Source organism: Rissa tridactyla, chromosome Z, assembly GCF_028500815.1.
Source record: "Rissa tridactyla isolate bRisTri1 chromosome Z, bRisTri1.patW.cur.20221130, whole genome shotgun sequence".
NCBI classification, from domain to species: Eukaryota; Metazoa; Chordata; class Aves; order Charadriiformes; family Laridae; genus Rissa; species Rissa tridactyla.
Window position 1 is genome coordinate 23,619,818 of NC_071497.1, and position 12,236 is coordinate 23,632,053.

The 12,236-nt window shown below is 40.6% G+C and overlaps 1 protein-coding gene across 4 annotated transcripts in view; it reads left to right on the top strand.

Annotated features, from left to right (window-relative positions):
- MCC (MCC regulator of WNT signaling pathway) overlaps positions 1-12,236 on the top strand; it is a 207,293-nt gene that overhangs the window by 145,688 nt on the left and 49,369 nt on the right. For all 4 annotated transcript variants that reach the window (XM_054186293.1, XM_054186292.1, XM_054186294.1 and 1 more), the window contains 2 exons: positions 5,453-5,589; positions 8,490-8,653. In XM_054186293.1, the coding sequence (XP_054042268.1) occupies positions 5,453-5,589; positions 8,490-8,653 (301 nt within the window). The remainder of the gene's footprint in view (positions 1-5,452; positions 5,590-8,489; positions 8,654-12,236) is intronic.

A 12,236-nucleotide genomic window follows, 5' to 3' on the forward strand; every position in this document is an offset into this window, starting at 1 on the left:
TGAGTAGTACCTTCAGAAAGTAGGGCAGAAAGTAAGCAGAAAGAGTGTTTCAATCTGAAATAAGGTATTGCAACAGTTTGAGGAGCATTGGCAGGCTGTATAAGCTAGTTAATATTCTCCATACCAAGAATTTTTCTCTCTTTGTCTTTTGATGTTTTTTGTTTTGTTGTGGTTTTTTGTCCCTTGCAATGTCAGGGGTTTTACACAGCTTGAAGTGTAATGGCTTTTGCTCATGTGGTTTAGTAATGCCAGCTCTAGAGGGCTTGAGTCGTATTGTTAGTGCCTCTGCCTATTCCCAGGTATATCTGATGTGCTGATCTTAGTAACGGTAATCTTACAGGAGTATTTTTAGAAGTTTCCAGGATTGTTCTAGGTTTGCTGGCCATTTCTTGGGTACAACAAGTTCCATGTGTGTGGCCACATGAAGTTAGCTGCTGCTCTTGCACTATGTTCTTCCAATATTCCCTAAGGAAAATTAGGTCACCATGGTTGTGGGAGCAAGCCAACATTCATCTGCAGTTGTCTTATCTCCCTGCTGCTGCTCTGGACAGCCCAGCTGGTTTGGAAGCCCAACCTCACCGAAAAAAAAAAAAAAGGAAAGAAAAAAAAAAAGCTGAAATACAGCTGTAACTGATTTGATAGTAAGGCTAAAAAGAGAGTTGCCTATACTCATACTGTGCAAGTGGACAAGCCTCTTGCTTGCCTAGTTCTTCATGTGTGGCAATGCAGAATTTACCCACTACCAGCTAGAAAGGTGGCAATTTGGGAGCACAGAGACACTAAAGAAGTGGTCTACTAGGATAAGGATGCTTTTTTTTTATTATTTTTTATTTGAGCAGTCTGGAGACATAAACCTTGGTTCTGTTTTTTCTTGGAAAATTTTAATTGTGTGACAGTGTCTCACTGTTCTTGTCTACATTATTAGGGAGAGAGTGGCAGGAGGTGGCTGGTGTTTTGCTTAAGTTCATTGTAAAACTCAAGTCATAGGCTTTTGTCAATCCCTGCAAGCCTGTTGGGCAGAAGAGCCTGTGATGACTGTGCAGAGCACATTTTGTCTGCTGCTTTTACAGTGAACACCTTTCACTCTAGAAGTGAGCGGTCCTAGCTTGGGGTTCCTGTTAGAGTGTCAAATGGATGCTGGTGGCAGTATTACCCCCACTTCTGCTGTTTCAATTTGTAGACAAACTTTTTGCCTTGCAAAGGTTCTCTGTCCTTTGACAAGGTGTATGCCTACTCCCATTTCCACTCCAAGTGCGTCCAATTTACAAGACAGCAAAGCCAATCTCCCAATTGTAGGCATATTGTAAATACTTGAACACCTGATAACTCTGAAGCACAGAAAGGATTTACAAATTACACAGTAGCGTACTAAAAAGGAATTATGTCTACACTGAAAGTGAATATTCTTGACTTGAAAGCTTTTCCTATTGCCTTAAATTCATTCAAACTCAGGTCTTTTTTTCTTAACCATGTCTTTGGCTGGCAAAATCATCTGTAACTTGGTTGTTTGGAAACAGCTTCAGCCTACCAACTGATGGTCTTTCTTAGATGTCAAATTGAGGTTCAGCAAAAGGAAAAAGGAAGAGATCAAATTGCTTTCAGTTCTAAACCAGTGGCTGGCTGGGTACATCTGTGCAACTCTAAAAATAATAAGCAATTATTATTATTGCCAATACCAAACAGAAATATACTCCATTGAACATTGGGGTCTGCGAAGGATTATTTGAAACAGTTGTCAAGAAGGTTGTAACCCGTTGCTGTAAAACCATTTGCTCAGAGTTACAGCTTTTAATCTGAAATATATTCAGAAAGTAGGTTGTGTTGGAGTTAATGAGGAAGAAGGAGAGAGAATAGACTACAGCATGACAAGAAATAACACATGGTACGTATAGTCATATTTACACAAGGATCTGGAGTTCTGATTCTAGCTTTTAAATACGTGCTGGGTGGAAGCTGCTTGGATTCAATTCACATGGTAGTGTGGGTGTGATAGTGTTGGCTTCAGCATACAGTGCCCTGCCCCACCTGCCTTCAGTGATTAATTCCCATGTTGTCTCAAGTGTGTCTCTATTTGTTCACAAGAGAACTGGTTCAGAGGGACCTCAAGTGTGTATACACAGGGAGCAGTCGCACACATGCACCTGTAGTATTCTCTATCTGATGGTCTTAGAATGCTTTGAAAATACTTGTTCAAGTAAAGTGATTGTTGAAGAACTGCTGGCACCTAAGTTGTGAAACAGTGCATTGTTTGCAGCTGCGAAGAGAATGTGCACCTCGCCAGTGTCCCGGCAGAACTCGTCAGTGGCGTGAAAGGATGCTGATAGTGTGCTGTTTTGCTCACTATTTGATCAAGTTCTTCTCAGTGTCTGTGCAGCAGTTGTGATCCTTGGTTGCACCCGAACATAAGTAAAGCAATAAGTGCAGACCTATCTGTAAAACACACTTGTTTGGTGCAACATTGTCATGGTTTAAACCCCAGCCAGCAACTAGGACCACACAGCCATTCGCGCTCTCCCCACTGTCTTCCCCCAGTAGGGCAGGGAGAAGGGGGAGAAAAAGGAGAGGGAACAAGACCTCATGGGTTGATATAAAAACGGAACAGTAACGGAAGAGAAAAAAAAAATGGTAAAAGAATATACTAAATAAAGTGATGCAACACAAGTCACTCTCACTCGATCGATCAATTGCCCAGCCTGTCCTGAGCAACACCTGTGGATTCCTGCCCCCTGGCCAACCCTCATTTATACACTGAGCATGATGTCTGTCATATGGAATATTGCTTTGGCCAGTTTGTCCTGTCTGTGTTCCCTCTCAACTTCTACGGGAAGCTGAAAAAATCCTTGATTTAATGTAAGTGTTACTTAGCAACAACTAAAACAATATGCGTTATCAACATTATTCTCGTACTAAATCCAAAATACAGCAGCTACTAGGAAGCTAACTCTATCCCAGCTGAAACTGGGACAAACATTGATCCCAGGCCACTCTGTTTAGAACAGCTTGATCTGATCTCAGTTGCCTCCACATGACGGTCCAGGAACTGGGAACCACCAGGGCCTGTAGGAGAACAAATACCTGCCTTCTCCAGCCAGGGCTTAGATGGTGGCAGCAACAAGGGCGTTGTAACGCCTCCACCTTCTGGGTGGTGTGGCAGGAGCTCAATGGCTCGTCACCGTTGGCTGTTGAGCACCTTGCATTTCCAGTGCCACTGGAGGACTCTTCTCCTGTTTTGGGGAAAGGGTTATCAAACAGCGTCATCTGGTACTGCCAACTTGAGTTTTAAAGGCAGAATTTGTATTTGTGGTACATCGCTCCCCTTGAATTCCACCTTGTGTTTTTAGCCCTCAGTCTGACCCCTGTGAGATTGGTGGTGGAGAGACCAATTGACCTTGCTGTTGCTTTACCAGAAATGGATTTCTGATCTTTCTGGTCAGGTCTTAGAAGCATTAGTTCATTTCAGAAACTGACTTCTGGCTTGAGCCGTCAGAAGGGCGTGAGTTCTGCCACCTGACATACTTTTCCACTGCCCCAAAATACTGAGGGTCCTTAAACTGAACAGTAAGAGCACCAGTGCTAGCTAGATGAAGCCGTGTTGGATTTGAAACAGAAAATCTATGCAACAAGAGACAAAAGAAGAGTGGTGGGAAATGATTGTGTGTGGCATTGTTTTATGATCAGTTTTTGTCCAATTGTAGAGGTAATTCAGGTTTTAAAAAAGTAGGGCTAATTGTTTCATAAATGAAAAAATGAATGACCTTCAGATCAAAAAAATGCAACTGAGTGCTTGGTAATTGTTTTTGTCTAAAGCTAATTACTACTGGCTTGCGCTGTGGCTAATAATAAACAAGTTCATGGAACATTAACTCATGCTTGTGTCTTCACTACACTGTTTTAATTCCTGCTATTCATGATTTAGTTCTCACACTTTCTTAAACATGTATGGCATGGTACCTTAAAGACCTTTCTTTGATTAAATCTCAGTTTTAACCAGCTGTCCTGCATTTTTGTTTAATAATAGTCATTAAGTGCTTCTGATAAAGTCAGACTTTCTTTGCGCTGAAGCAAATGTTAAGAGGTAGAAGAGCATAATAGTTCCTGTAGAAATTACATCACAGTACCTTGGGAAACCCTGCTTGGCAAGCAAACTGAAATTCCTTTTTTGAGTTGGCCTGGTTCATAAATTGTCACCTCTGCTACTTTGAAAGCAGGCTTTACTTCTGTCATTGTTCCCTGTACGTATGGGCCATCTTCTCTCTATTTTGCCTGGCAAATCCAGACACTCCTCCAGGCTAAATCCTGCAATATTTCTGCAAGAAACACTCATCACCGTGTAGCATACACACAGCAGACTTAACATCACAGGTGCCCCTCCCAGACGCAGATCCCCAGATAGCTCTTTACTATTTCTGATTGTTTCCAAATCCAGACAGTTGCATTCTCACACTTTTCTGCTGAATCTGCAGCAAAATGAATCTCTGTATCTGATTTAGTGTGTAATGACATGATGTCTGTTCGCTTACTTATCAGGGGGGCTCTGCACCTGGATAAACTGGTGTTTTTCTCATGTTTAAAATATATACTTTAATGTCAAAACAGTTACTATGGAAGTAAAGAAAATAATTCTGAGTCGAATCAGCAAGTGGATCAAAAGAAAAAAATGTTTACAAATGTTCTCAGGCAAAGCTATTATTCATTTACTTATCTTCTTTCCCAGTGCTTTGAACTCTTCGTGTGGAGGCAGGAGGGAAAAGCCCTGATTTTTTAAGCTCATTAGCTTTAGCTAAAGTATTCTGTGTCCCAAATTATTTTAGCAGAACCAGCTTGACAAATAAGTTAAAACCTAGGTAATCGAGGCTTTTTATTTTCCACTAACTCCAGCAGTTCAGTGCTGTATTCACTTATCTGTTCTCTTCCTTTTGGGAAGGGAAAATGAAAAGCCTGCCTGTCCCCAGGAGCATTTTGATATGCACATGTGGGTACGTGCATGTGCACGCTTGCTTTGCACATAAGGTGATGGCATCCTCGAACTGAGAAAGAGACCAAAATTGGTTACTGATAATCCACTTTGGGATCAAAAGCCACTGTGCTGATTAAGAATTGTCAGCTGGGGAGTTCTTGCAGTGTATGTCCTTCTTGCGCACATCCTTGCTTGCGCTCCATTCCACCCATTGTTTCCTTGTACAGGGGTCTGGAATAATAATGAAATTGGGAATAATAATGAAATTGGGAATAAAGAAGTGGAAACCTGGCACTGGCTTCTGCAAGTGGGTGTTATGGGCATAGCACAGTTGCTTTGTGGTAAAGGGTATAAAATCTTCTTTACTGGCTGGACAAAACACTTATACTTGGCATGGATTGTGTCCTGTGCCTCGGCTTATAGGTCTGAAATAAGTGTCAGAGAGACATGTATTTCTTTGGAGGATTTTATTTCTGCCTTTGCTCTTTCTCCCAGGGAGGAAGATGAGTACTCAGAGCTGCGGTCAGAGCTCAGCCAAAGCCAGCATGAGGTTAATGAAGACTCACGCAGCATGGACCAGAATTCTGTTTCGGTACCAGAGAATCAGTCCACCATGGTCACTGCCGACATGGGTGAGTTATGCTGCTTAGTAGACATGATGCCTTCTCACTGCAGAAGGGCATCATAGCCTTTGAAACGCAAATCCAAATGGTTGGTGAGGAAATTAATGAATCTAGGCTGCGATAATTGCAACAAATGCTGGCCTTCTCCATGACTATAACCTTACATGTGAAGTAACCTCTGTGCCATGATGTAGGGTAGCTGTGGAGTCTCAAATGGAAGGATTGTTTCAGGAGAGCTCATGACTTTTGGGAAAGAGTGGGGAAAAAGCTATTCACGTACCTTAAATGTGCCTGTAAAGTAGTCTCTATAAAAGAGTTGCAAACAGAGTAAAAGTTAGGCGGAAAAGCATGGGGAAGGGAGCTGTCTGTCCAGTTCTTTTACAGCCTAATTATAAAGGATGTTTGCACTCTTTGAAAATTGAGAGCCTTTTTAAAGGGATAGCTTACTGAAATGGATTTAGACAAGGATAAATCTGACGCAAGCTGTTCAAATACAGTGCAAGGAGGAAGCAACTCCAGTTACAGTCTGTAACTAATTTTTTTCTGGGTAAGAACTAAGAGGGCAAGCATCTTCCCTTCAGAATTTCATCTGTCATCCAAGCACAATTACGTTTGAAGAACATCCAAGTATGGAGTAATTACTCCATAAAGTTTGCAATATAAGCATCAGGAGATACTAGGCCTTCAGGATGATAATCCTTAAGTGTTTGGGCACAATTGCTGAGCACCATAGGTATAGACTAGCAGGAACCTGGTGTAATCCTCACTATGACTAATTTTCAGAATCCTCTTCAGAATATTATTTTTCTTGATTTATATTTAAAACCAAATAATTTGTTTTCATTTTCTTCCCTAGGTAAACTAGCTGGGTGCGTGGGAACTTCTGTGAGTGGTATTGTACACGAGCAGTGCTTTAGGAAATCATTGAAACAGCAGTCATAAGCCCTGTTGCAGAACTTGTGATCCTTAAATATTAAGCTATTAAGTCTACCTGAGGCTTTGATGGTTTTAATGCAACATGCAATATTTGCTTCCAGAGATAAGAAACTGTACGGAAACAGTTTCCCCTTGTTTGGAGTAGTGCACTTCCTTATTGAGAACTTTTTGCTCTTTTTTCCAATACAGTGCCTGTTAGAGGGATGGACCTAAGAGTAGGCTAACTTTTGGGCATAGTATTCATTGCCCTCAAGTGGAATTTAATAATATAGAAAACATATTGATATTGTAAGCAACTATATAAAAGAGATATTCTGCATGATTTCTTAAATTGAAATGAATACATCAGCTCTGGAGCTGTATTTGTTTATAAATGCAGGACCTGCCATGGCACTTTTATATTTCAGTGTCTTTAATTTCTAGAAACATTGATAGAACAATATCAATAATAATGTAATCACAAAGTGTCTGACATACAGAATTCAAAGTATACTTAGCAAAATACTGTATGGGGTCAAGATATTTTAGTAGAGGTTTTTATATTCTTAAAAAATGAATGTTTTTACTTTCAAAAGTTAATGGTTATTATTAAGTTTCTGCTTGAACAGATTCTAATGTGAGGACTTTTGTTTCCTTTAGTTTTCTTTCCTTTTCTTTCCCCGTATTTTTACAAAAAAAAAAAATCAAAGCAATTTACTTTTCAGCATTTGTTTTGGGGGTAGGGCTTTGGTGTTGTCTTTTCTTGTACAGCGAGATTTCAAGGCAGTCTACAATAATCTGGTGTCTCATGTCTGTTAAATTTCAGACGCAGTTCAATGCCATGCTGCTTTAGTCCCCTATAAGAACCACAGCTATGAGGCTCCTAGGGAACTCTTGACCATGGTGAAACACTTGCAGCAGTAGTGTAGAAATAAAACCCTCCAGCAAGAGCGCGTGCTGCTGTTCTCAGTAAGGTATAGGAACTGCTGCTGCACTGCTGTCTCATAGTGCACCCCTTGTGTGCTCTACTGCTGGTAGTTATTGCAAACTCTTAACTAGTAGGCCAGAAGAACTAACTAGGACATCCATGATGGCACAAGGGTGAATTCTACCACGTGTCTGTCTTAGGAACTGCCACTGTCTGTTGCCAGATGTGAGCATAAGAGAACCAAAAACAATTTATGAAGTGAGCTACCAAGGTACTGAGACCCACTTGTTCTCACAGAAACGGAGGATGCGGTGGCCGTGCCCAAGGCACTAGAAGAGCTTTGCCTAAAGACAGAAACCAAAGTGATTCTCTGTTGCATTTTATAATTAAAATAGCGGTGTTATGTATGCTGCTAATAGGGTTGTAGTACGGAACATAACAAACAGCAAGGTGTGCTGTTATGATCCCTGAATATTCTTCAGTTGGATTTGAAGAAGAAATAGCTATAAAAATGAAATATAGGCTCTCAGATAGTGAGCAGGGATCATTTCTGTGAACACCAGGGTTTTTAAAATCAGGCAGTACCTAAGTACAACCACAAAAATTCCTCTGAAAAATGTCAAGTCATAATGTCAATGAATGTACCTAGCAGAAAGCAAATGTTGAATTTACAGGGAAGAAAAGCTTTGAGGGTAATAAAATCAGGATAATAGGCCCTGAATGGCAAAAAGAAAAAGAAAAAAGAAATAGCGTAGCATGTGAGCACATGGTGTCTTAAAATGTTGACCTTTAGAAAAGAGAGGTTTTTGAAGAAAGAATAAACACTACAGATAAGTAGAGGGAGTGTTATTTGTCAGATGGGAGGTAACTCGTGATTTCAGTTAATGTCGTTGTGGTATTCAAGCCTATCAGTTGGTGAGGAAAAAGTGAGGGATTGCAAGGACATTCCTAGAACAATATCAGTCCTAGCTGTTCTGCAGCAGGCGCTTCCTGGGTTAGAGTTTGTTTTTGCACTGAGTCACTAATTGTTGCGATATTTGTTTTGTTTTGCTTTGCTTTCTTTTAGATAACTGTAGTGACTTGAATTCAGAACTGCAAAGAGTGCTGACAGGTCTGGAAAATGTTGTCTGCGGGAGGAAGAAAAGCAGCTGCAGTTTATCAGTGGCAGAAGTGGATAGACATATTGAACAACTCACTACCGCCAGTGAACATTGTGATTTAGCCATTAAGGTAACGGCAACCTTAGGCTCTAAATGCAGCACGTACATTGCCTGAGACACCTGATCGCATTCTGTAGTAATAGCGCTTTACTTCCAAAAGTGTCAAAGTACTTCACAGAAATCAACACCAGCTCACAGCGTGTGCTGGGTAAGCAGTAGTACACCTGTTTTACACTGAATTCTCCAAGGAGCAGGAGGAGCTACTAATAGACCTTCAATCTCAAATCAGAAATCTATTTGTCTTATGCTTATTTCGGAGATAAGAGAAACGGGGACACTCAGCAGTTAATTTACTTTCTGAAGGTTATCTTGCAAACAAGTTATCACTTGGTCACACAGCTAGTCATTGACCAGTAACCGAAAACACAATATGTAATAACTCGCTGAAATTTGAAGGTAAGATGCCATAAACTGTGTGCAAGTTGTGACTTTGCTGTCTTAAAACATGAAGCTAGTATTTAACACAAATCGTGTGTGGTATGTTAATTCTAATGAGACAAGCCAGACACAGGAACAAATAGTTCAACTGATACTTGTATGTCTTGGTTTTACTGTGCATGTAAGAGAAGAAGAGGAGGGATGCCTGACAGCACATGTAATGAAGGGATTGCGATTCAGAACCTGAAAGCAAGGGAACTGTAGCGTGTCTCACTGTATTGGGGAAGCGCTGAGCAAGTTCTTTGTGTCAGATGGAAAGGTGTCAGTGACTCATTTATGTCAGAACAAATATATTGACATTTTTCTCTTAAGTGGAGCGCTCTGTGACCGTTCTAGATGGCTTAGACAGCCCTTTGGCATACTGCTGGGAAAGGTTCCCTCTGTCCCTGGTGGTGCCTGAGGAATATAATTGCCTACAAAGAAATTAATGTTGAGTAGTAGTTTGAAGAACATGGGTATATTTGATAGATTTGATAGAGACAGACCGACTTCTGGGACTCTTGGGAACCTTCTTAAGGCAGTTTATTTGAGTGTCTTGGAGGATTAGGATCAATACTTTGAATGTTACCCAGTATTATCTGGAGTTTCAAGGTTAAGTGCTCTCAGAAGTCAGTGTTCACCAAGACAGAGATTATGGGTCCTGGAAAACAGGTAGAGATTGGTCTGTGTGAGGTCCACACAGGTCTCTGAAGTAAGATCAGATGAAAAATTCTGCAGGAGATGGATTCAATAAAATGTCAGAATAGCTGCCATAAGCTTAATTCGCAGGCTTTTTATTTTAACCCCATTATTTACTGTTAATTCAAATTAACTACAGTCAAACTTTTGTAATGATAAGTAGCTGTCAGCAGCTTCTTCCTGGTCCAAAATGCAGGCCTTTTATTTTCATGGGATCTCTACATGCATAGCCATTTTTGGGGAAGGCTTTTCCCCACTGCCTGTGCTGTAGAGCCTGGGATTGTTTCTGTTTGACAAGTGAAAGCATGCAAAGGTTATTAACTTTTCAGGAAGACAGGAATCTCTCTGACAAGCTCTGATGATGTGCTAGGGAAGTTTGTCACCAATGTGTTTAATATAGCAAAACCTACACGTAGAGCCCCTCTCCACAATTCCACCCGCGGCTGCAGGTCATTTCTCCTTTCCTGCTTCCTCAGACAGGGAACTGGGAGGTTTTTAAAACAGGTGTAATCATGAATGGAAACCTGAAACATTCTGACTGTCTTCTACTTTGACTGTTGACTTTTTTCTTCAGCAGTGAACTAATGCATTTAAACATTTTGAATCCTTCTGCTTTGATGATTACATTTCACTGGGTTTCTTGTAATGCTGCTGCTGGTAAATTTATTTTTTGCTTCGTTGTACAAATCATGTGACACTGGCTAGCTCAATTGGTTTTGTCCCACAAAGAACAAAAAGACCTTGAAATGAGGTTTATCAGATTGTCTGATAAATTGAACAGTTACAAAACTACCCTTTGTTTAAGAAAATTTCCACAGAGTAGGCTGGTTAATGCTTCGTATATTTTGAAGAGTAAATAACTATCAGTAACAGACACCTACCACTAAAACTCTATGGATTAAAAAAAATGTAAATATTTACAAACTTGAACTGTTTAGAACATGAGAACAGCTGCACCGGATTGGACTAAAGTCCATCTGTCTAGTGTCAGATGCCAATGGAAAAACTGCATCAAAAAGGACACACATAGTGTGTCCTTCTCCTTCCTTCAAAGATGCTTCCAGCAAGGTGGGTTTAGGAGAGCCAGAGATTATGTCTTTGTGTTTAATAATCATGGGCGGAAATTTTCTTCCACGTTTGTATCTAATGTGTTTTTTAACATAACTAAATTTTTGGCCTCCGTAAATTCTGGTAGGAATAAATTCTACTCTTGAGTTACGCCTTGTGAAAAAGTGCTGCTTTTTGCTTTTTTAAACCTGATACTTGCTGGTTTAATCTGATACCATGTCTGTAACACAACACTAAGGCAGAGTACTGATGGCAGTGTCAGGGACAAGACTGGAATTACCACGGCAGGACATCCTGCCCTGTGCTCCAAACATTACATTGTAATTCAATGCTATAATGCATGAAATTGTACCTGAATTTATCTGCTGTACAGCAGCATGCTGGATAAAACTGCTCTGTGATACTGCTCTGAAGAAAAATAAAACAACCCAGTAGTTTAAACAGATATATCCATGTACAATATTTATGTTTTATTTACCATGGAGGATGGTAGCATGTTGGTTGTCAAACCGGAGGATTGCATTAGTAGTTTAGTCAGCCAAATGTTATTGATCATGTCAAAATGAAAGAGCGTAGAAGCAAGCACAGAGGTCCCTCTGCTTTGTTAAGGACTGTAGGGTGGCCCTAAGTACGAGAGTCAGACCCATGCTGATGCTGCTGTTCACTGCCTGAACTTTGTACTTGTGTGGGCAGATGGTAGCAATGGGCTCTGGAGAACCAGCCTCTCTGTCTGAAGATACCTCTGTGGTGTTAAGCCACAGCTGCTGTGTCCTCGTGACGGTCCTTCCTCTTTCAGTGTTGCTCCAGGCTTATCACACGCGGTAGCACTCTGAGGAGGAGAAGAGGGTTGGGAAAGGAAGCTGTTAGAAAAATAGCAACACTAGGAACATGGGGAATAAGGAGGAAGGAGGCAGCAGCAGAACTTGGCATTAGAGGGGTGAGGAAACAGCAGGGGAATTGTGTGAAAGAGGAGAGGAGTTTTGAGGGGAGAAGACAGAGGAGAAGACAGCAACCAAGAGGCACAGTTTAAAATAAAGCTGGCATCCTCAAGTGAGAATGCTCCTGCCATTACAGAGCTTTTCTTCACATTGTGAGATTAACCGCCCTATGCTTGTTCAGAACTTGAACTCATCCTCATGTTGTGTTGAAATAACTTACCTTGTCATAGTTTGAGACGTATAGGTCCAAGTGAAACTAATATAAGGCTTCTTTCATCTTACAGAGATGTTGCAAAGCGTTGCTCTTTTAGAAGAGTAATTTAGGCTTACTACCAAATATGTAAGAAGAATTATAGTGCATATACTCTCAGTGGAGTTTTATATTTATGACTCTAAACATATTGCAGTTTTGTGAGAGAGAGACATGAAATAGGATTTAAAAGGATAAACTGAACCTGACAAAAGTTAAAA